The sequence below is a fragment of the Camellia sinensis genome, chromosome 3 (genome assembly GCF_055761805.1).
Source record: "Camellia sinensis isolate YWXY chromosome 3, ASM5576180v1, whole genome shotgun sequence".
Classification (NCBI taxonomy): domain Eukaryota; kingdom Viridiplantae; phylum Streptophyta; class Magnoliopsida; order Ericales; family Theaceae; genus Camellia; species Camellia sinensis.
This window is the reverse complement of record NC_138963.1, coordinates 104,691,536-104,715,731: the sequence shown is the minus strand read 5'-3', so window position 1 is coordinate 104,715,731 and position 24,196 is coordinate 104,691,536. Positions and strand designations below refer to the sequence as shown.

Below are 24,196 nucleotides of genomic sequence, written 5' to 3'. Positions count from 1 at the left end.
GAGAAGGCACGCAGTTCAAGAGATGAGGAAGCAGAATAGTGAAGGCCATGGAACAGGGTGCCTTTGATGTATCGAATGATGTGGAGTAGAGCAGTATAGTGGGGAGTGCGAGGAGCCGACATGTACTGACTAACAATGTGAACAGCATAGACAATGTCAGGACGAGTCACTGTGAGATAAACAAGACTACCGACGAGCTGACGATAAAGAGTAGCATCAGGGAGGAGAGCCCCATCGAGAGGAGTGAGACGAATCTGAGGATCAACTGGAGTAGATGTAGTTTTGCAATCAGTAAGACCAGCACGAGCCAGAAGATCGGATGCATATTTGGCCTGAGATAAATAAGAGCCAGTAGAATCATGAGAGACTTCAAGGCCTAAAAAGTAGTTGAGAGTACCAAGGTCCTTCATCTCAAACTGACGGTGGAGAAAACGTTTGAGGTGGAGAATACCAGCTGCATCATTACCAGTGATAATCATATCATCCACATACAGAAGGAGAAGAGTGGTACCATGAGGAGTAGTCCGTATAAAAAGAGCAGAGTCATAGGAGCTAGAGGTGAACCCGAAGTCATGAATGGTAGAACTGAACTTAGCAAACCAGGCGCGGGGTGCTTGCTTGAGGCCATAGAGGGCACGCTGTAGTTTGCAAACCTTATGAGGGGGAAAAGTGGACCCAGGTGGAGGTTGCATGTAGACCTCCTCAAGAAGAGTACCATTGAGGAAGGCATTTTTGACATCCATTTGAAAAAGCTCCCAGTGGCGAGCAGCAACAACAGCCAGTAAACTGCGAACAGAGGTAAGCCGAGCAACAGGGGAGAAGGTTTCCTCATAATCAATCCCATATTCCTGGTTGAAACCCTTGGCAACAAGACGAGCTTTGTAGCGTTCAATAGAGCCATCAGAATGAGTCTTGATTTTGTAAACCCATTTGCAGCCAATCGCAGTTTTGCCAGGAGGAAGGTCAACAAGATCCCAAGTATGAGTTTTGTCCAAAGCCTGAAGTTCATCAGTCATAGCTTGCTGCCAAAGAGGATTAGTACAAGCCTCACGATAGGAGGTAGGTTCATAAGTAGAAAAGGCAGCAGACCCAACAATATAATCACGAAGGAGGATAGGAGGTTGAGTTACCCGGTGTGGTCGACCCGTAGGAGGATCGGTGGGAGGAAGAACCGGTGGAGAAGAAGGTGGTGCAGGGAGAGGTGGACCTTCAGGGAGAGCAGTCTGGTCGGGAGCAGGAGTGAACGAGGGCGTCTCAATGAAGGAGGGACCTGTATCAAAATCATCAGAGAAGAGATCGATGGAAGGATTAGTAAACAGTACATTAGTGGAAAGTGCAGGTAAGTGAAAGGAGGAAAGAAAGGAAAACATTTGGTGCTCCCAAAAAACGACATGGTGGGAGATACGAAGACGTTTAGAGAGAGGGTCCTAACAGCGAAAACCTTTATGTTCAATTCCATACCCAAGAAAGCAACAAAGACGAGAACGCGGTTCAAGCTTGGTGCGTTCATGAGATTGAAGGAGAACAAAGCAGGCAGAGCCAAAAACCCGAAGATTAGCATATGGAGGGGGAGTGCCATGCAGACGTTCAAAGGGAGTTTGATTATGGATGACAGGGGAAGGAGCACAATTGATAGTGTAGACAGCAGTGAGGGCAGCTTCCCCCCAAAAGTTTTCAGGGCAGGAAGAAGAGAGAAGGAGAGCGCGAGTAGTGTCAAGAATATGCCTATGTTTCCGTTCAGCACGGCCATTTTGCTGGGACGTGCCAGCACAGGAACGATGAGGCAGTGTACCATGACTCTGAAGAAAAGAAAGGAAATCTGAATCCCGATATTCCATAGCATTGTCGGAGCGAAAAAGTTTGATGGTTTTGGAAAATTGGGTGTGGATCATTTGGGCAAATCGATAATAAAGGGTTTTGAGGTCAGACCGAGTTTTCATGAGAAAAATCCAAGTAAACCGTGAAAAATCATCAATGAAAATAACAAAATAACGAGATCCCCTCATAGTAGTGGTAGGGGAAGGGCCCCAAATATCCGAATGTATAAGATCAAAAGGTGCACAGGAAACAGAAGTACTTTTATTGAATGATAAAGCAGGTTGTTTGGAAAGTTGACAGGGTATACAATCGAAAGTATCTGGAATTACATGACCCAATTGTCCACTAGAAACCAAAGACTTTAAGCGAGTAATAGAAATATGTCCTAAGCGACAATGCCAAAGATGAAAAGGAGATAATGAGGAAGCGGAGGCAGGAGCAGCGATCTGAGGAGAGGCAGGAACATGAAGGTGAATGAGCTCATAGAGACGTCCGTGCTTACGGCCGATCCCAATAGTCTGCCTCGTCTGAGGGTCCTGCACCAAACAATGAGTAGCAGAAAAGGTGACAGTTAGACCAAGTTCACATAATTGACCAATAGAGATAAGGTTTAAAGTGAGAGCAGGGATATGATAAACTTGAGGTAAAGTTAAGGAAGATGTGGAAACAGTACCAAGATGACGGACAGGCATGAGAGAACCATCAGCAGTTTGAATGGAGGGAATATGAGGAGATGAGGAGATGGAAGAAAATATAGTGGAACTGGAGGTCATATGATTACAACAGGCAGAATCAAAATACCAAGAAGAGTTAGCTGGAATTACAGACAAAGCAGTAGGAGGAGGTGTACCAGAAGGGGAGAGAAGATGTTTGAACATGGCCTCGACATCCATTGGAGAAAAGAGAGGGGTAGACGGAGCCGGAGACTCAGAAAAACCCTCAGCGGCAGCAGCAGCAGTGGCGGGGTGAGGAGACTGATTGCCAGAATGAGGTTGATTCCTGGAACGATGAAAGCTCCCCCGAGAAGAACCACCGCGAGAAGAGTGGCTGTTGGAGGATGAGCGGGATGGATGGCGAAAGCAATCCTGTTGCAGATGACCAGGACTAAGTTTGTTGCAATATCGGCAGGTTCTGACCGGGCAATTGACCAAGAGATGTGTGGAAGGAAGGCCCCGATTCTGACAGTAGAGGCAGGCAGTGGTCCGCTGGGTGAATGATGGCCGGTACGGGGGAGTGGCAAGAACAGAGTCCACATGATGAGTTTGGAGAGTACCAAGACGAGTCTCTTCTGATAGCAACTCAGAAATAGCTTGTTCCAGAGTGGGCAAGGGATGGCGATGAAGAAGAGAGGCACGTACGGGCTCAAAAGATGAAGTGAGAGCCATGAGAAAGTGCACCAACCTTTACTGATTACGATAAGCAGTAAATAAAACAGCATCTTCTCGGTGAGGCCAAGTCGGTTCGGAAAAAGCAAGCTGGTCCCAAACGGAGTACATTTGAGAAAGGAAGTCATTGATGGACTGACTAGATTCTTGGCGCATCCGATGAAGTTGGCTTTGAAGTTGATATTGATGAGCAAGACCAGTAGTCTGGTATCGTTCTTGCAAAAAATCCCAGATGTCTTTTGCAAGAGTAGTGACAGAGTCAAGCTGAAAGCGACTAAACTGAAGACTGATAGAGGTAACAGAAGTATTTCGAAACCAGGTAATGATTTGGTAATTCTTACTATCCCATTCCTCAAGGCGATCTTCATATGTGGAAGTAGCAGGAGAAACAGTGGTTTCAGCAGTGTCTTTGACCGGTTGGGTCATGTCCCCGGTGATAATTCGTCAGAGCTTCTTTCCTTTGAGGAAGGAAGACATGGCTTGGGCCCATAGAACATAGTTGGAACCATCCAAAATAACGGAAATGGGATGAGAGGCATCAGGACGATCCATAATAATAGTGGAGTAGGGCTAAATAGATAGGGATAGACCTGTAGGAGCAAAATTAGGTAAAACAGAGTGTACCAGTGAGTCCGGAAGGTCGAAAATAGCTAGGAAAGGTGGGCTGTGTAGAGATGATGTCAGCAGGATGGAAAATGATGTCAGCGGCGCACGTTAGCAGGAAAGGCGTGCGGCGCACGGTAGCAGAGGGGGCTGGCGGCGTATGGTAGCAGAATGGCGCACACGGGTGCACAATAGCGGAACGGCGCACGCGCGGTTCACGGTAGACGAACGGCACACGCGGGTGCACGGTAGCAGGCGCGGCGCACGACAGGGCAGGGTGGAAGGCGCGTGGCAGCGCGTGTGAGCGTGGCAACGGAAGCAGAGACGCGCCGAGCAAAGGAGCGGCGCGTGAGAGCGCGTGAGAGCTTTTCTGGTGATGGGTTTGGTGCCGTTGGAATCGTAAGGAGATTCCGAGCTGTTTGGTGTATTCCACTGTGTACGGGACTAAGCACCAAAATTGAGAGATGCCAGAATTGTATTTCTGGGCTCTGATACCATGAAAGATTGGTAAGGAGGGAGAGAGAAAAGAGAGAGACTGGAAAGACAGATTTGTATAATCACTATCTGTTATTATGTTTGTGTATTCATACAAGAGAATGAGTTCTCTCTCTTTATAGAGAGGAGAAGGAGACAATTAGAATACTGGAGCACCGAAAGCATACAAATATACATTAAAATAATACAAAGGCGTCTGTCAAAGCTGAAGGTGGTAGTGGGTCTGTCAAAGCTGAAGGTGGTAGTGGATGAGTTCTTTACAGCTACAAAGGTGAGCTCTCTTTACAGCCTACACATGCACTATAGTGTATAGTATATTATATGTTAACAGTTATAATTTGATAATGAATAGTATTATTTTATCAAATTATAGCAATGGTATTTCAATAGTCATTTGTTATTTTGGCAAATTTCAACCAATTTTCCCTCCAAGTTTGTAGGTGTTGTTTGGATATAATTTTTTTTTTTTTTTGTGATTTTATTTTTGTTTATTTTTTGTCTTTTGTGAACTTTTTTTAATTGTTTGTAAAAAAAATTATATATTTATATTATTCCCGACTAGACAAATATAAAAAATGAAAAAAAAAAATGAAAAATTGGAGAAAAAAATATATAATTCACCCCAGCCAAAAATATATCACTACATATTTATTTTTGACACAAACTGTTGATTGTTTTTATTTTTGGCTTTTTTTTTTTTTTTTTTTTTTTTTTTTTTTAGCCAAATAGAGCACAACAGCTCTATTTGGTTTCATCACGATCGTCTACCTGTTTGTTGTTTATTTTTGTTTTTTTTTTTTTTTTAGCCATACAGAGCACAACGGCTCTATTTGGTTTCATTATCATCGACCATCTATTTGTTGTTATTTTTGTTTTTCTTTTTTTTTTTAGCCAAATAGAGCACAACGGCTCTATTTGGTTTCATCACCATCGTCTACCTGTTTGTTGTTTATTTTTGTTTTTCTTTTTTTTTTTTAGCCATACAGAACACAACGGCTCTATTTGGTTTCATTACCATCGACCATCTGTTTATTGTTATTTTTGTTTTTTCTTTTTTTTTAGCCAAACAGAGCACAACGGCTCTATTTGGTTTCATCACCACCGTCCACATGTCTCTTCCCTCTCTCTCTCACTCTCAGTCTCTCTCTCTCTCTCTCTCTATTTGGTTTCATCATCACCTCCTCCCTTCCAATCTCTATCTTTCTCTCTCTCTCTCTCTCACTCTCAGATATCATCTCTTCTCTCTTCATCACCGAAAGTCTCTCTGCTCTCCGTCTCTCTCTTCTCCATCCATCACCAGTCTTTCTCTTTGCTCTCTGTCTCTCTCTTCTCCATCCATAACCTCCGTTTCTCTCTGTTTTCCATCTCTCTCTACCCCTCACCCCTGTCTTTATCTCACTCTTCTCCCTCTCTATATCTCTTTTCTATCTGACTGATCGGTCATTTTCTCACATGTCCATCACCAATTCCCTCTGAATCAATTATTCATGTCTTCAAATTTCACAAACCCACCTCCAAATCTATCCATCTCCCTCTCACTCTCACTCTCGCTCTCACTGCTGTCTACCCCATCCATCTGTTTCTCTTATTGTATCATCTGTATCAAAGAATACAAAGAAGATCACGAATTTGTATCATTTGTAGAATCATCTGTATCAAAGAACACAAAAAAGATCATCTGTCTCTCTTCTTCCTCTCATTGTCAAGTATTTTTTTTTTTTTACTTCACTATGCTAATTTTCTAATTATTTTTTTTTTAATTTTTGTTTGCTTCAAATTGGTGAAACTAAAATTTGTAAAATTGAAAATTTGGTGATTCTGTGTTTGGTATGTTGAAATTTGGTGATTATGTGTTTTTTTTTTTTTTAAATATTATTGCTCCATCTCTGATATATTATTGTTCCACTGTGTTTATTTCTTCCATGAAAATTTTGGAGCCAAATTTATGTTTATTTGGATGATGGGCAAGTTTGGCAATTGCCAAACTTGTTGCCAAATTTGAGAGATGAAATGGCATTTGCCAAATTTGGCAGGGGTTATGGCAGCCCATTAGAGCAACATTTTTTAAAACTCTTGTCAAATTTTGGCAATGGCAGCTCAAATAGCTTGCCAATGGAGATGCTCTTAGACATCACAAAATAATATTGTGACTCTCTTCTATTACTAAAAATGGGATAGGAACTTTAGACTAATTTTTCCTAAAATAAAATGTAAAAATCTCAATTAAAAAATAAAATAAAATAAATTTATTTAATTTTTATTGATGTTTATTTATTTAATTTTTTATATATGTTTTATTTAAATTTTTTTGATATTTTATTTAATATTTATTATTTTTAAAAAATAAATTTATTTAAAATTTTATTTTAAAAATAACATAAAATTTTATTGATGTTTTGTTTATTTATTAAAAAAATAAATTTATTTAAATTTTAAAAAATAAAATAAAATAAAATTTTATTTAATCTAGCCAAAAATTTAAAAATATTAAAGACAAATTTAATATTGCTATTACTTAGTAAACAACTGAAAAGGGTAAAATAATCTGTTGAGCATTTATTATTCATCATAATATTCTAATCAAATATTGAATTCAATAGGATAGTATTTCGAGATATCTAATCTCACAAGAAAACAAATATGGATAATCATTTCCAATCAAATAGTCCAGAGACCATATATCTCAGCAGTAACAGTTCAATGGATTATAGTCCCCCTATCCAGTCTGTCTAGACAAATATACTGGTATATTACATATACTATTTTTTAAAGTCTGTTTTGTTCTCTGAAAAAATAGAATTAAATTAATACAACAAAATGACAATTTTACTCCTATTTTCTCTAAACCTAAAATTACATTAATATGTTAATTAAAATAAATTAAATGAAAATATAATTAAAAATTGACATAAAATATAAAAAAATAATTAAATAAAATATAAAAACAAACAATAATTAAGAATTGATCTAAAATTTAATTAAGGGTAAATTATACTAACACTCCCTGAGATTTGGTCCAATTATATTCCACCCCTGACGTTTTAGAAATTACATTCTCACCCTATCATTAATAGTTTCATTTCACAAACCCCCCTGCTTATATAAAAAGCAATAACTCCTAGTAGAAAAATAGAGGAAATTACATTGGAAAAAAAATGAAGTAACGCAAGAAAAAAGAGTGTATGAGTTCAATGTTTTCAATTTGTCTAAATAATTACAATGACAAGGAGTTAGTGTAATTTCCTAAACGTCAGGGCAGATATGTATTAAGCACAAACCTCAGTGGGTGTAAGTGTAATTTACCCTTTAATGAAATTAAAATTAGATTAACATGTTAGAATTTATAATAATAAATAATTAAGAATTTAGGATTAATTGCGATCTAAAATATAATTAAATTAAAATTAGATTAAAAAGTTAGTAATTATAATAAATAGTTAAATATTTAGGATTAATTGTGGTCTACAATATAATTAAAATTAGAATTAGAATAAAAATTTAAGAATTACAATAAATAATTAAGAATTTATAATTAATTGTGATTTAATGGAATTAATACTAGACATTATAAATTATGTGTATGAAAATTAAGAGAAAGAAAATAACAAAAAAAATATAGTGTTTAAGGGTATTATAGTCATTTCATTTCATATCTATAATTAATTTTAGTCCAAAATCACATGGGGCATATGACTATTTTCAAAAGATAGGGGGGTAAAATGCTACGAAGCTATATCACGAAAAATGATGTACCAGTCCACTTTCTAAACCCAATGATGGAGTCCGTAAGAGAAATGATTAACTAATAATTAGAGAAGATATGAAAGAGAAAGTTGACCCAGGTATTCTAATTAATTGTCATATCATTAGGTATAGCCATGCTCGCCATATCACATGAAGGTAAAATGAATTTTGCACAAAAAAAATTAGGAAGGATTTTCCCATTCAAAACTGTCAGTTATTTTGTCTCTGACAGCTTCATATTCATTTTCTTTCCTTGATTATGTTGGAAATCAATTTTTTGGTCATTCTACATATCCATATAACAAGACAAGAAAAGAAATTCCTCTACTAATACGTCATTGCTTTCTTTCTCTTCACCTAATAAAGACATGTAAATATTGAATACTGTTCAGACCACAAAAAATAACATCAATATTGAAGCTTGTTCATACCACAACAACTTTCTTTTCATTGATTCCAAATAATCATACAAACTGTCCGACCATCGCGATTTTCTACAATTACTCAATAAATTTTACAAAAATAAAATACATATATATATATATATATATATGACTCGAGACGGACAGCTGAAGAACCTATAGGAATATATAGATATATCTCCCCAGAAATTCACTAAAATTGCTGAATCAGTGGGGTATGCGCTGTGAACTTTCACTATGTACAGTATTTTACTGAGAACTAGTGGAAACAAAAGTCACCTAGAAAAACCATTTTGCTCTTTTTGGTCGTGAGATTTTGAATGAGAAGAGTCATCATCGTGACTCGTGCCCATTCCACACAGTTTGCAAGGGTTAGCAGATCTCTGTGAGCACCAATGATCGGGGACACTCAAGAAGTAGGTGGTAATGAACTTCCTAAATCTCTTCTTGTACTCTCGCGGAGATATGATGGTTGGCAACTGGTTCTTAGGAACAACAAGCGAGGACTTGACCCATGTCTCAAGTTGCTTGTCCCAAGTATATTGCCTCAGATAATCAATAATGCCGCATACAAGTTCACGCCGATGAGTATCCACTCCCACCAGTAGAGAATAATCCATCACATTGATTGACTGCAAATAAGCACTGAGTGAGGGCTTGACCCAGGTAATAACATCTTACATTTATTTTAGTGTCCATTTGTTTTCGAAAGTTTGAAAACTGGAAATGAAAAATGCCAACAGATTTCTAATTTTGTGAAGAAAAAAAATTGTGTTTTCACATTTTTTAAAATAACTTCGTGCAAACTCACATTGAGAAACGTCGTGTCATTCCACACAGCACGTTGCAGAAGACGCTTGGATTTTGTACCAACATATAAAGGAGAGGCATTCATGTCATTGACGAAGTTTTGGTCCAAAAGAACATCTCCTGAACCATCAGCAGCAGAATTGAATCGAGCATGCAAAGCACCTTTAAGATCGTACTGGCGTGTAATGTTTCGACCAAATGAAAGGTTCTCCATCACCATGAGGTCATATTTTATCTCTTTCCCACTCTTTGTCTGTCTAATAGTTATCTGCAATCGAATCAAATGCTTCAAAGAATGTCCACCGTATATATATATATATAGGTTAGAGAGTATGAAAGAAATAGATAGACCAACCTGATAAATCCCAAGAATTTTCGCAAGGCAGGTTTGGTTCCCTTGCTCATAGCACTCATTCATATACCCAAAATAATCTGGAGCAAACTTTGCGAATGACTCGAATTCTGTCTTCTTAATTTCCTTTATAATGAAGCGGTCATCAAGAGTTTTAGCAAAGAACGATTTACTCTTCCCACCTTTGGCATCCCAGTTTCTACAACGGCACAGGGAAGCAATGTAATCAAGCTCTGATGGACAACATCCGTTTCTGAGTTCACGGAATTGGTTGGCATATAAACAGAGTACAGAATATTTACCCCTTCCAGGTAATTTTCCAAACCCCATAGAGACTTCTGGGTGAAGATCCCCAAAAGAAACCAAGGAGTGCAACAAATTCAACCCATCAAAACTTGACAAGTGTGATTCTTCTAAAGATCGCGGAGAATGGGTTCCGTCTGAATCCAAAGAGCCAACAGAAGAGAAATGCGGGGAAATCAGAGAGGATATCCGTGTCAGGCGGTGCGACTTCTCATACATTTTAGCCATTGTTACTTTATCTCTCCTAGCATCGTCGTTCAAAACCTTTGTTGGAGCAGGTACATCATTCAACAATGTAAGAGCACAAGCAATAATGCTTGAGAATTCATCCTCATAGTCTGACACAATATATTCATCAGTACCAAGAGGTATATGTAGCCTTGAGCCCTCCTCAGTGATCAATCCAAGAGCATTAGGGAAGCTCTCTACAGTATAGCTACATATAGATTCCAATTTTGGCACGTAACCTCTCTGAAGATCCTTCAAGTACTCCCGCCGAATTTCTGAAAATGAAGTCCAGACTGATGATCCCTTCAAATTTTCCGAGTTGGGTAGTAATGGAAAATAAGACGAATCTCTTTGAGACACATTTATATCATGAACACCGCCTCCAAGATCTGCAGTAATCGGAATGGTTCTATCCACTTCCAAATCACCAAGCGAAGGACGATTCTCTTCCTCACAATTATCATCGCCACTACAAAAATGGATAGGGACATGGCCAGATGCATTTAAGCCCTCAATATCCTCAGCAACAATAGATGAGGTGAATGGCTCGGCTCGTTCTCTAGATCCTTCATTGGGAATTTCTTGAATTGGAAATTCTTTGGACTCTAAAGATGGTTCCGACTTGATTTTCATATCAACACCATTGTCAGAAATTTTATCGCCATTCCCAAATGAATTTACTTCCTTGTTAGTTTCCCCAGCACCAGTGCCATCCTCCAAATAAGTTTGCTTCTGCATTGCTTTGCCAGTGGTTCTATTGTTGATCACTCTAGAGTCTGAAGAGAGCAGTGAATGTAAACGTTGATCCCAGATGCATGATTCAAGCTGAAGATCACACAGAAATCGGTTCAAACTAAGAAGTTTGTACGTGCCCTCATCTGGATTCCCACTCTTGACAACAGCATTCTGAATGTTCATCTGATTTTTTATTTACGCAACCAACAGAACAGAAATACAACCTTAGCTACTATTTTATAGAATTAAAGAAAGAAATACTTGCATGTAGAAGATTAAAAATTGTTAGTGATTCGACAACATAGATCATGGAACTATAATTAAAATAGTATAAGGAGGAAAGATAAATCATATAAGCAAAGAATATTACACTAGATCCAGAATGTGGCATATCTGATCTGATAACTACAAATACGAGTTCCTGAATCCTCATACCTAAAGATATCTAACAAAACCAAAAAAGAACTTTGACAGTCTTATTCTGTTACACAAACTCTTCTAAATGTATGAAATACCCGTGTTAGACACTCAACACATGAGTGAAGGTATGGGATATGTGTCTAACATGTGTAGTTGGCCATTCACCTTCGCAATTGATTTAACCACAACAAAACTATGCATAAACCCCCATATTTTGCATGAAATGCTTTAGGGAACCTTATGAACACCATTTCACCCTCAAATATAAAACAAGTATTATTAAGAAATATGAATATTGTGTGGTGTCCCTGTGCCTTTGGACATGGGATTAGACTAATTGGACACTTAGACACATACCCACACACAACACACCCTTGTACCCGAGTCCATATAACATAGATCTTATTTCATCATGGCCTCGTTTGGGAACAGGCTAATTTAGTAACTTTTTGGCTATTTGGCTAAAATATGAGTTAAAAAAAACTAGTATGTTTGGGATGACTTTTTGACTTTTTACGAAAACATGTGCAAAAAGTAGAGAGAAAAAAGAATTTTTGACTTTTTTGTATGAATTGTTGGCTTTTTGGCTAATGTAGTGACTTTTTGACTTTTTGGCTAAAAATGAGGGTTCCCAAACGAGGCCTAAGGGGTGATTTTGTAAGCTTTTCTTGGATATTCAAGAATCAAGAGATTTTCTTCAATGTTCTTAAAAGTAAGGTTTGAACTTGAGACCCACCCCTAACCAACATAAGCAAAAGCAATTAACCCTGTATTATGGATATTACCCAATTAAAATTGTCAAGTAATCCCAGTTCCTATCCATATGCATCAGACTTACAGAATTACAATAATTCACAACTAAGTCAACAGCACAGAACAAGGTAGTAAAATTGTTTCTATTAAGGCACAGATCCATGTCATATACCAATGCTTCATGCACAAAGGCATATACAGAGGCATACATGTACTATATTAAAGCTTGTCAAAAAAGGAAATCTATGTCTATACTGTGTAATTTATCAACCTTGACAAATGAAAATTAGGCACTGAGAGATGTCTTGTGTTGTAACAAACTAAATTCATCAAAGCAGACGAACACCTATACATAGTTCTTCCAACTTACAAGCAAAACAATAAAAACAATTAGTACCAAGAAGATGTTGAGATCTAACCTCAAATTGACTCCTTTCCTGCTTTAACATCTCTTCAATATCAGAGAACTCCTTTATTGTTCCACCAAGGTTCAGGCTTGAACCTGAAAATCGAGAGGAAATCTCTTGCAAAGATTTTGCAACCTCCTCGAACAAATGTATTCCTTTCATGTAAACCTTGGAGGTAAAGAAAGAAAATGTCAATTCCAGTTGAAGCAAGAAAATAAGAACAAATACTTGTCATTTATCATTGACCCGGAAGAGACAAATGGAAAAGAGCATGCTCAAAAAAGTTCATACATTTTCAATTTCCCTCTTAAGCAACTCTCGTTTGATTAAATTACTGAACTCCAGTTTCTGAGGTGGTAAAGACACAGAATAGGTTTCAACTTGAGAGTATCTCAACATTGCAACCATGGGGCCTAATCTGCACGTAGAATTCAGATGAAGTAAGAATATAGATACAAAAACTCACAAAAGGTAGTGTAGAAGGGATGTAATAAAACATACACATGATCCACAGATATAATCATCTATCTCATGAAAACAGAAAAGTGGATTTAGAGGAGATATACTAAGACCACGACAGGAAATGCAAGCACAAGAACTGTGGATTTCTTAAGGGAAAAGTTAAATCTAGCCCAATTTGATAATCCACCATCCCCTCTCAAATGGATGTAAATTTTACAACTTTTTTATCAAAGCTATTGAAAATGAGAAATTCTATTTGCATACCACACTTTATCACAATACACACTATTTGTGCCGTTCAGATATCAACTTCTGAACAAAAATCAATTGTTCGGATATTAACTATTGAATAGGATTTTTATTCGACCAATTGATTTTTGGTCAATAGTTGATATTTGAACAATTGATGTTTGTTCGGAAGTTGATATTCAAACGGTACAAATGGTGTGTACTGAGATAAGGTGTGGTGTGCGAACAGAATTACCCATTGACAATAAACTTTTATGGTGCAGTGCAGGGACAAAAAGGCCCAAAGTGTCTCTCCAAGCCCAAGCCCCTCCTGCTAATTCTGTTTTTACATCCACATGAACATTCACAAACACATCAAGATATCACAACTTAGATAAATATAAACATGTTGCTCCTCTCAATGCAGAACACCCAAACAAATGCAGCCTTGGAATACATAGTATTAACAAGTAGGCCGTACCCAAAGAAGCAAAGGAAGTCCCTGTGCAAAGAATGCCCACAGCTAGATGGTCTACTAAATGAAGAGTGGTTTGAAAAGCTGAGATCCAAAAACTTTCCAAATGACAAACCACGGGCAGCAGTGGATACCAACACTCTTTTAGTAGATTTTGAGTTCCCATTGTGAGATTTACATTTACCACAGCGACTCCACATCCAAAGTTTCCCTTCAGTTTCACCAGGCAAATGCCACATATTAGGCAAGCTTCTAACTTGGATTGTGAGCTGCTTATTGTGATGTGCATAGTAGTAAAAATGAGCGTTTGGTGGCTCATTGCATGTCTTGCACTGAAGCCTCTGCACAAACCGGCAGTTTGTATGAGTGCTCACTTCAAGTGAATACAAAACAAAACTAAAAAGAAAAATGATCAAACGAAATATAATTCAAGTATGACCAAAACTTTAACAAAGACCATCACATCCTTCTGATCAGGACACTAACAATTATTTAGTCATTTCACTGAAAAGTAAAAACTGCTTCTCAATAGAATGACCAAAGCAACCTTCAGAACCCTGGAGAAACAACAATAGTCACTTCTGTAGATGAAAGTTCCACTCGGCAATCCTGTTAAACTCGTCCAAAAGCTCATACTGACAATACAAGAATAAAAATGCCCAAACAAATGGAGTTTTGAGGAACCTGATTGAGTAAATTATCCTGCAAAAACTTTCCAAGGGGAACATCAAAGTTCCGGTAGAACTTGATATGAGAAAGATGACTTTGCTCACAAATAGTCCCTCTTGAGGCATTCCGGATAGACATCAAAACCAAAATACTCTCAGAATCCAACACTGTACTGATGTTATCCTTACTTTGCATTTGGTCTTCACCATTTCCACCAGATTTTTGTGTCTCTGAAGGGGCTTCGCAACAAGCAGACGGCGAATTGGATTGTTCATGATCAGATGCTTTGTCTTCATCAGAGCTACCCTTCACTTCCACATCACAATGATCAAATGCCTCTGGAGAAATTGAAACATGAAGGGAAGCTGGGTTTTGACCATTGGAGTCCCTTCCATTACATTCTAAGTATGTGGACATGGAGGGGCAAGAATGAGAGGACAAAAGAGGGAAACTGTCCCCAATTACTCTCTTTAGAGAGGCTGAAAGGGATGATAACCCAGAAAGAACAACAGGATTGTATGGCTCATAAGAGAATGTAGAATTTCCTTCTAATGCCAAGTTCAAGTTGTGGGACCCTTCTTCATGGAATCCATTGGGTATGGGAATGTCAATTGTACACGAAGAATTAGTTTCTGCATTAGGCTCCTCGAGACAAGAAAATTTTGAATTACCGGATTGAGCTGATGGGGAGTGTCGATCAGTTGGTGATACACTTGGCACTCCATTGAAAGGAATGGTAGAGAACATTGCTCCTTGATCTAGTAGGAAAGAAGTCTCTAGGATTAAATGATATGCCATAACAACTGCACACTGGACCACACATTTAATCCTCTTCAATTCATTGCTGTGAGTTCCCTTCAGCAAAATCTGAAAGATCAAGTTTGTAACCATTATAAGTTTAGAAGTATTTCTTCAAAAAGCCCACATTCCATGAAAACATAAGAACTTGATTCTACAATTTTAACTTATATCACAAAAGGAAATACTAAAACTAGCCAGTGTCTACTCCCAAGCCAAGACCAAGAAGAATGATTTTCAGATATTTCATACTTTTTCGCCAAGTCCATGAACATGCACAGTACAGTAGCCAAGGCATCAGTTAAGAGAATGGCTACTTGCAACCCAACACCCACTCCAGAATCAGGGTAGAAGTTGCTGGCATACAAGTCTCCTGTGTTCTCTATGTGAAGCCCTGGCACTAAAAGCATTAGGCGTTCATATGAAAAAAAATTTCATGTGATTTGCGTTAAGACTCAAGCATACCATTATACCACCTAAGAATTAGTACCCATGTCAAACACACCATAAACAGGCAAGGAAAGAAAAATATGGTGCGAACAAGCATAACATCAGAATTCTACAAAACCAACTTGATACTGACACAATGTCCTCCTTCAATAAAGGTTCATCATAATAGTTACCTGTATTTTCAAAATGATGTGAAGTACCCATTCCAAAGATGTTATAAAGCCTTACCCAATTCAATCCCTTTGAAATTCCTAAGCTATTGGGTAAGAAGGATTGAACCAAAATAATTAAATGTCACCCATACCCAACACAAAATAACCAAATAAATGTGACAAGGAAAACTACACCTTCATACTCAGCTCCACTTAACCCAACTCAACTTAGCAACCCAGTTAACTGGGGTCAGTATGGTACACAATGCTCAAAAATAAATCATTCATAATATTTGTTGACTTCATTGTACATACCAGAGAATGGCATAATATACGAAAATATGGAAGAAAACGAATTTGTAAATAAATTGAATTTTACACTAAAAAGAAATGAACAAAAAGGTATGTAGGTGGTTTCTTTAGAGAATGAGAATAAAGAAAGTTTAACAATTTCAGAAATAAGCAGATCCTGTAAACAAAGTTGGCTCCCTATTCTGCCTTCCTCTATAATTCATAGCCAATTTGTGGACAATGCCAAGGCAATAATGTATCGAGCGACAACTAGGTGCTAAGAAGCATGGAAGATGGAATATCTGTGTTGGACACATGCAGGACACTTCCAGATGCATGTCAAACACACATCCAACATGCACTCTAATGTTGAGCTAACATCAACATCAAAGACGTTGCACATATACCACTCAGAATGATGTGAGCTTGCCCAAAAAATAATGTTTAAAATCAATGCAGGTGCAAGAACCAATTGTTACAAATTTTCAGTACTTTGGCAGAGGGGATCCTTCAAAACCATACTAAAAACAAGGGAAAAATTAAGGCTATGTTTGGTGTGAGTTTCTAATCAATTTTCCACCCTTATATTTGAATGCTATGTTTGGCTTTAGTTTTCAAATCATGATTTCAAATCAATTTCAAAACACATTTTGAAAACATGTTTGGTAAACCAAACAATTTTTGAATTTTTGGTCTACCCAGCCGGTTAACCGGAACAGTACTCCCTCTCTTTTTTTCTTTTTTTTTGCAATTGCTAATCGCCACTTGTTATTTGGGGGGGGGGGGGGGGGGGAATTATATTTGTTTTTGATATTTTTTTAAATATACAAATTATTTTTTTAGACCAAAATGACAAATTATTTTTTTGAATTGAATTTAAAAAGAGTTTGGTTATGAATTTTGAATAGAATTTTCAATAGAGTTTTGAGTTGTGTGTTTGGTTATGAGTTAAAAGTTTTCAATTAAGTTTTGAAAACTTTTTTCAAAACTCATAACCAAACAAATTTTCTCTTTTTAAATCATAATTCCAAAATTCACAAACTCAAAATACAACTCTATTATCAAATCATAATTCTAAAACTCTACCAAATGCTACCTAACTTTACCCCTTTGTACTTTGCCTATAAAACATTTACACCCCCTAAACTTCAAAAGCCCACACTTACATCCTTTGTAATTAAGAGAAAGATGAAACTGTCGACTTCTCTATTCAATTTAACACTGAGTGTCTCAAGCAAGCTGCAAGCCATATGCAATGCGCCATTGCATTCTAATAGTTAAAATCATGTTTATACCCTCAAAATAGTGGGCTGTTTGCCACAAAGTTTTTTGTTTCCCCTGCTTCTTTTGAACTGCAACAGATCGTATTTGGCTTTAAAAGTCAAAACACATATAAGGCAAAATACATGGGAAAATTGCATCTGATCATCTCCAAGCAAGAAAAGCAAGTTCTATTTACTACATTAGGAAGATAATTATATCCTAGCTCTGCATTACACATAGTAAAGAACTGATACATTGAAAGTTACTCCATTATAATATATAGAGAAGAGTTTCTCACGGTTCTGAATTGGGGGGAAGGTGTTGGGTGGTGCAGGTGGAGCATGGGGAGGGGGCTGGGAGCTTCTATATTAAAAAGAAACTGAGAGGGTGAGAGAAAGCCGAGAGGCAGAGGTATAAAATTTGAGTTATGTTCCTGGTAATTTTGTCTTTTCACATTTTCCATTAACTCCATCCATGTTTTCAATGTAGTCCAGAGTTCAAGGGGCATATTGTGTAGGTTTTTGAAATTGAGAGGGTGTATGTGTTTTCAGGGCAAAGTATAAGGGGGTAAAGTGATTTTTCCCCTAAATACAAATAACTTCTTTAAGAGGGACAAAAAAAACGTAAAAAAGAATATTGTGGTTCCGTACTTTCTACGTTCACATCTTCTATTTGACTCTGAATGATCAAGAGCAATAGCTTATAATTCATTATTGTATGTCTCAAATTCGCAAACTTTTTTCAATTACATGTATCAAATTTTAAATTTTTTTTCTTGGAATAATGAAATTAGAAAGAGGATGAGATCCCTCCAGTTCATACAACCCTTTAAGCATAAAGCATTATGACCCTAAGAGATGGACTCCATCACAGTGCCGGACAGAAATTTATCAATTATCATACATCTATGTATACAAACATGTGCATGCATGTGTTGGGAAATAGATTATCGAAACAGAACTAATATAGTGAAGCAGAAATGTTCAAAAATTCATTTTACAGCAAACTGACAAGCATGCCAAACTCCTGTACTTAAAAAACCAATAAATGAGGAACTGCCTTTAATGATCTTCAACTATATTAAAATCTAACTGCTTTGGAAGGTAAAGTCTTCTAGGCCACAAGAAATGAAATTGAAAAGGAACGGGACACGCACCGTACAACCAAGGCGTGTAGGACAGCCCTCGATGAACATCAATGTTTTGCAGGGCCTCTTTCCAACATCACCAGAGCCAGTGTGCTCCTCTACAAATTTTTCAAAATAAAGGGAATCACAGTGTTTAAGTTTTTGGCCCGCCAAGATCTCCGTTGATAAGATCGGTGAACCAGTACAACGAGCAACTCTCTCCAGACGATGGAGTTTCATATCAAAGACTAGTGTCATTCCTTTTGCAAGAATAGACTCTTGGATATCGCGAGAAACAGTTTTCTCCACTAAAACCACATTTGGATGGCACATTTCTATCATGTCGATGATGGACTTCAGACTATCTTGTTCCTGTCAATGATTATACAATTAGAATAGATAGTTACACACTTCCTTGAGAACATAAAACCATTCCAAACATTTTACCTGCTGCATTGATTCGAATGATGACAGCCCACTTGAAGAAAGACCTAGCGCACCTCGGATCAACAACAATCTGGGGTTCTTGTACTTGGTTGGCATATGCTTGTGTGCAGCGTGCTTTTTGAAGACCAAGCCTCTGATCACTTGACTGCAAAATCAAATGCGATTTAATTTCAAATAAAACACACTCCCCAATAAAGCTTGGTGACATTTAGATGGTTGATTTTTACAGCATTAAAATTCTATTCAGCACAATTTTCACACTTAATGCAACATAAGAATTGTGAACACGGTGTCTGCACAGACACCTAACTTAATTTTCACCAAAAAAAAATATATACATTTCATGTATTAATGAAATACATAAGAAATTTTCAACTCGGGTGCCTGACTTAATAGTTTGAAAAGTTATCCCCATTAGTTTAGTCCCCATTAATGGAAACAATTATGGTAGAATCCATGGCTTACTGAAAAGCCTACAAATTACCAATTTCCTCATGTTCAAACAAAAGGATTTTCTTTAGATGATTTATTGGAAATGCACTGATCCAAGATCCAATTAAGCATCCAACATATGCAGAAGAGATTACTTCTCTGCTTCCAACTTCAATGAAGAAAATTTGATTTTCCTATTAAAGTGGACATAAAAAGCATATCACCTTTGGCTAGGAGAACCAGTTGCAACACACTTGATCTTCACATAGCCATCAGGATCCATTGCCTTGCCCTCAGTAGCATCAGGCTTCACAAATGAAGCAGCTTCCCATGATAAAGAAGTAACTATATCCACCCAACTGTCACCATCTTCCCCAGAAAAGGAAACCCCTACAGACCTAAGAAGTTGACAGACAAGAGCCTTGAACTTTCCATTCATCACCTCTTCCATTGCCTTTTGCTTTTCCGCTCTGAACCTGTAGCTCCCACTGCCTTCTTCTCCAAAGCTGCTTAAACTACAAGGCTTTCCCCACTTTGTGCCATCACCACACTCATCATCGTCGTCGTCGTCATAATTGACCACACTATCCTCAATGTCATCCTCAATGTCTTCTGCATATGGAGGTATCCATATGAAAAAATCCAGTTCATCTTTTGAAGAGTGAGCTGTCTCAGTTTCCAAATTAATATCTAAACTAGCACTTCCAAAAACATTATCTTTTGCTTCTTGATTATCACCATTTCCTACAATTTCTGCATCTCTAGATGCACTGCCCCTGTTATTTACACTACTGCTCTCCTTGGCGTTGTCTTTTGCCACCATGTTGGATCGATGAATTCCATTTTCATGAATCGGACAGCTCAAGTTCTGGTGGTGCCCATTTGGCCTAAAGTTGAGATCCTCTCTACAACTGTCTGAGCCAACTTCTTCTTGATAACCCCTATCAAAAATCAAAAGGTCATAACAAAATATAAAAAGGCAAGAAAGAGACTGGTTATCTTGGTAATAACTCAACCAAAAAAAAAAACCATATATTCTTAATCCAAATGGATGAGCATACCTGCCATTTTGGTATGCATCAACAGAAAAATCACCTGAAGGACAAGAAGACAAAAGTAATCAATCGAAGGACACTTAATCCAAATGGATGAGAAACAAAAGAATAATAGGAAGAGTGGGAAACTTTACTGCAGCTTGAGACAGTGCTATCACTACTGGTCAGTGAACGAGTTGGACTTATCAATGGTGTTGCATAAGGACTTGAACCATCCTGCTTTATTGATTCTTTCTCTTTCTTTTCCCCACAAAATTTACATGGCCAAACGGCATCATTGCCATTTAATTTAATAGAATTTTCATTTTCATGGTTCTCCTTGCATTCATTTGACATTGTTGACACTGCTCCACAAACATGACACATATTACACATTCAATCCCAGGATATTTGGCTAACTCATGCATTCAATCTAACCTTGATCAGCTAACTAGTTCAAGATTAAAAGGATTAATTAACTAGTCATAAAAAAAGAAAAATAAAAATAGAAACTCCCCGTTCTCAGCATTTAACAAAATCCAAATGAATTACCAACACCGAATGAAGATTTATAAAAATAAAAAATAACGAAAAGAAAAATAGTGTTTTGCAACAATTAAGGATTCAAAAACCACAGACCCCAAATTAAAAACCTTGAACTTGTCAAAGTTAAGAAACTGTTGACCAAAACACCTAGATACAGTATAACACCCTTAAACTCAAATTTCCTTGAAATAAAATTTTAAAAATAAAAATTAAAATTAAAATTAAAATTGCAGAGGCATTCATAAATACAATAAAAAGGAAATTTAAAAGAGAAGAAAAATAGTGTTTTGCAACAATTAAGGATTCAAAAACCACAGAAACCCCAAATTAAAAACCTTGAACTTGTCAAAGTTAAGAAACTGTTGACCAAAACACCTAGATACTAACACCCTTAAACCCAAATTTCCTTGAAATAAAATTTTAAAAAAAAAATTTGCAGAGGCATTCATAAATATAATAAAAGGGAAATTTAAAAGAATGATCTTATAGGCAAAGCTTCAGATTCACCATCAGACAATAATTGTGTGAATAAAAACAAGAATAAAATAAGGAGCGCAAAATACTCTTAGATCTCCCAAATTCATAAATCTATTAGATGTCATGACTGCCACATTCAAATGCTCAGATCAAAACTGTCCACATTTACTTGTTTTTGTGAGAATCCAAATATTCAACATCATCAAATCTTGATAAGAAATAGAGAGAAAAATAATAAAGAGGAATTCAGGACTAATACAAAGCCCAATACAGTAATCATCTTCCGATATCAAGATCAAAACGTATGAACATCATAATCACCAGTTACAAACCTTCAAAAACAAAAACAAAAATAGAAAATAAATTTATAAAAATGATATTATATAATTTGAGAGTGAAACAAATAAGACCATTAAGCAACTGACAGACTGACCATCCAATCTCTTACAATACAAAGAAGAAGAAACAGAAAACCCAATTGAGATTATTACCCAAATCTGATGAATCTTTAGGTCGAAAGAAGAGAGAGAAGAGTCAAAATCAAAAACAAACCACTCCAAAAGTCGATACTATTCAAATGAAAAAACAAAGACAACCCACAGAAAAAAAAGCCCCCAAAACATCCCAGGAATTTATAGACAGTTGATCTGGTGACTTGTGAGTCCACAAGATCCTCAATAGTAATTTCATTTTCCAAAACACTAAACAACAATTAAACACAAAATCAAACATTATTACAACAATATAATATCTCAGACATAAAAGCTGCTAACATTTTGAGCTGAAAACGGAAACCAGATCCATGAAGAGGATATTAAAATGAAAAAATGGAAAGGATTTGGATTTGGATGAACTTACCATTCAAGCAAGCACGCATGTCACCAACTCCAAATCAATACCAACCAAGGATATAACCACCACCACCATCACCAATTCAGTATACCCAATTACCAATATTTTCTGTTTGTTTCTCGGGAAAGTAAAGAAAGAGAGAAAAAACTTGCTAATTGAAGAGAGAGACAGAGAGAGAGAGAGCGCGTCAAAGAGAAAAGAATGTGAATTTGAGAAGGACAAAGAAAGGTGAATGTAAGAAGAAAGCAGAAGAAAGCAAAAGAAAGAATTTCCTCAAAAGTGGGGCCCACTGTGTTGTTACTGAATTACTGTTATGCTGTGTGTTTGGTTGAGGGATTTGAAGAGGAATTTAGAAAGAGAAAGGGAAAAGATGTGTGAAACTATGTGAAATATAGATATATTTTTTTTCACATTTCACCTACCTTTTTCATTTCCCTTTCCAAATCCCTCCTCAAATCCCTCGACCAAAAACAACATTAGTATTGCGTATGTAATAGCACAGACAGGGACGGAGCCTATATATTATATAAATAATAACACGATAAGACCCCATCAAAATAAATAAAATAAAATGATAATAAATGTCATATAAGAACAATTTTAATGGTCAATTGGTAAAAAGAATAGTTAAATCTATAATTAATAATGAATAATGAATAATGTAAAAAGTTATGGGATAATAATGTTGCTTTAATGGTAAAATTGTTATTTTTTATCTTAATTGGACGACTGGCGGGTTTTAAAATTTTGTAATTTAGCATTTTTTGCAACTTTCACCACCCGATCGATCATTCGGTTATCTACCTAGTCAACTACCGGTCTCTTAAAATTGTTGTACTGGCAACTTTAACTATAGATAAAATTGATATGAAATTTGACGAAAGATATAGTAAAAGTATAATGTGTAAATTACACTAACACTCTCTGAAGTTTGGATTTAATACATATTATTTTTAAAGTTTGGGAAATTACACTGACTCCCTTGTCATTGTAATTATTTAGATGGAATTAATGTTAGTATCAAAAAGACATTGAATTTACATATTTTTTCTTTTTTTACTTTACTTTACTTCTTTTGTTTTTTTTTTCCCTTTGCTTTACTTTTTTTTTTTAAATATAATTTCTTCTATTTTCTTACTAAAAGTTATTGCCTTTTATATAAGTATGGGTTTGTGAAATAAGACTATTAACGACAAGGGTGGGAATATAATTTCTATAACGTCAGGAAGTGAAATGTAATCGAACCAAATCTCAGGGGGTGTGAATATAATTTACCCAAGTATAGTTTAGCAACTTTGAGAGCTCACCGTGGGAGATGAAAAAAGTGAACTCCATACTATTTTATAGCAATAGCAGCTCCAATGTCTCACCGTTAGAGTTGTTCTAATACAAGATAAATTACAAATATTAGTTTCTGAGATTTGTTTAAATACGAATTGTCTTTTGTAGTTTTATAAATTGCATCACACTTCTTTTATTAATAAATTATCTAGTCAAATTAACAGTTTTTAATAATATCAAAAATATATTTCAATTAACAATTCAGATAATTTTATTGTTGTATAGAAGAATAATTAGAAATTTTATTTTTCTATTAATTTTATAAAATAAAAATTCTAATAAAAAATATTTATAATTTTTTAAAATATGTGAGACAATACATATTTTAAATAAATTTCAAATATTTTACTTGTGATTTACCTATAATATATTATTTTTTACATTCACTAAATTCAAAGCTGATTTATGTCTATATATACGTGTAATGTAATAAGTGGATATACATGTTGATCTTTTTCGGGGTGATTGTGTAATAACCACAATCTTTTATGGTTTTCTGATTTTGTCCTTATCATTTTTTGGCAAATTATTAACGTGCTATTTGTAATTTATTTTTCTATTAGTTTGGTTTTTATAGTTTTAATTGTATTAATTTTATTTTTTAATTTAAATATAATTAATAACATCTATTAAAAATTTAATAAAAATTAAGGACAACTATTTTAGGACAGACACCAG

General features: G+C 36.2%; 1 protein-coding gene across 2 annotated transcripts; it reads right to left on the bottom strand.

Moving 5' to 3' along the window:
* Positions 1–8,473: 8,473 nt before the first annotated feature.
* On the bottom strand, positions 8,474–22,452 carry FAB1D (FORMS APLOID AND BINUCLEATE CELLS 1A). 2 transcript variants are annotated; one of them, XM_028216543.2, is made up of 13 exons: positions 22,184–22,452; positions 20,458–20,667; positions 20,330–20,363; positions 19,493–20,209; positions 18,837–18,981; positions 18,420–18,761; positions 14,325–15,176; positions 13,647–13,981; positions 12,767–12,893; positions 12,488–12,643; positions 9,633–11,078; positions 9,279–9,545; positions 8,474–9,099 (listed from the first exon to the last, which is right to left on the bottom strand). In XM_028216543.2, exons 1-13 carry the CDS (start codon positions 22,200–22,202, stop codon positions 8,743–8,745), a joined length of 5,007 nt encoding a protein of 1,668 aa, XP_028072344.2. In that variant the 5' UTR covers positions 22,203–22,452; the 3' UTR covers positions 8,474–8,742. The 2 variants fall into 2 exon arrangements, with proteins under 2 accessions (XP_028072344.2, XP_082776622.1); XM_082920496.1 differs by having other exon boundaries at positions 20,458–21,657; positions 22,184–22,370.
* Between the last annotated feature and the right edge of the window lie 1,744 nt (positions 22,453–24,196).

Bases quoted from the DNA above. Each gene is read 5' to 3' on its own strand.
- FAB1D (XM_082920496.1), bottom strand. From the start codon at position 20,698: ATGTGTAATATGTGTCATGTTTGTGGAGCAGTGTCAACAATGTCAAAT. The intron at 18,762-18,836 runs GTAAAATGTTTG...AATCATTGACAG, and splicing joins CATTCGAATCAATGCAGCAG to GAACAAGATAGTCTGAAGTC. The intron at 12,894-13,646 runs GTACGGCCTACT...TTCTACGTGCAG, and splicing joins GACTTCCTTTGCTTCTTTGG to ATTAGGCCCCATGGTTGCAA.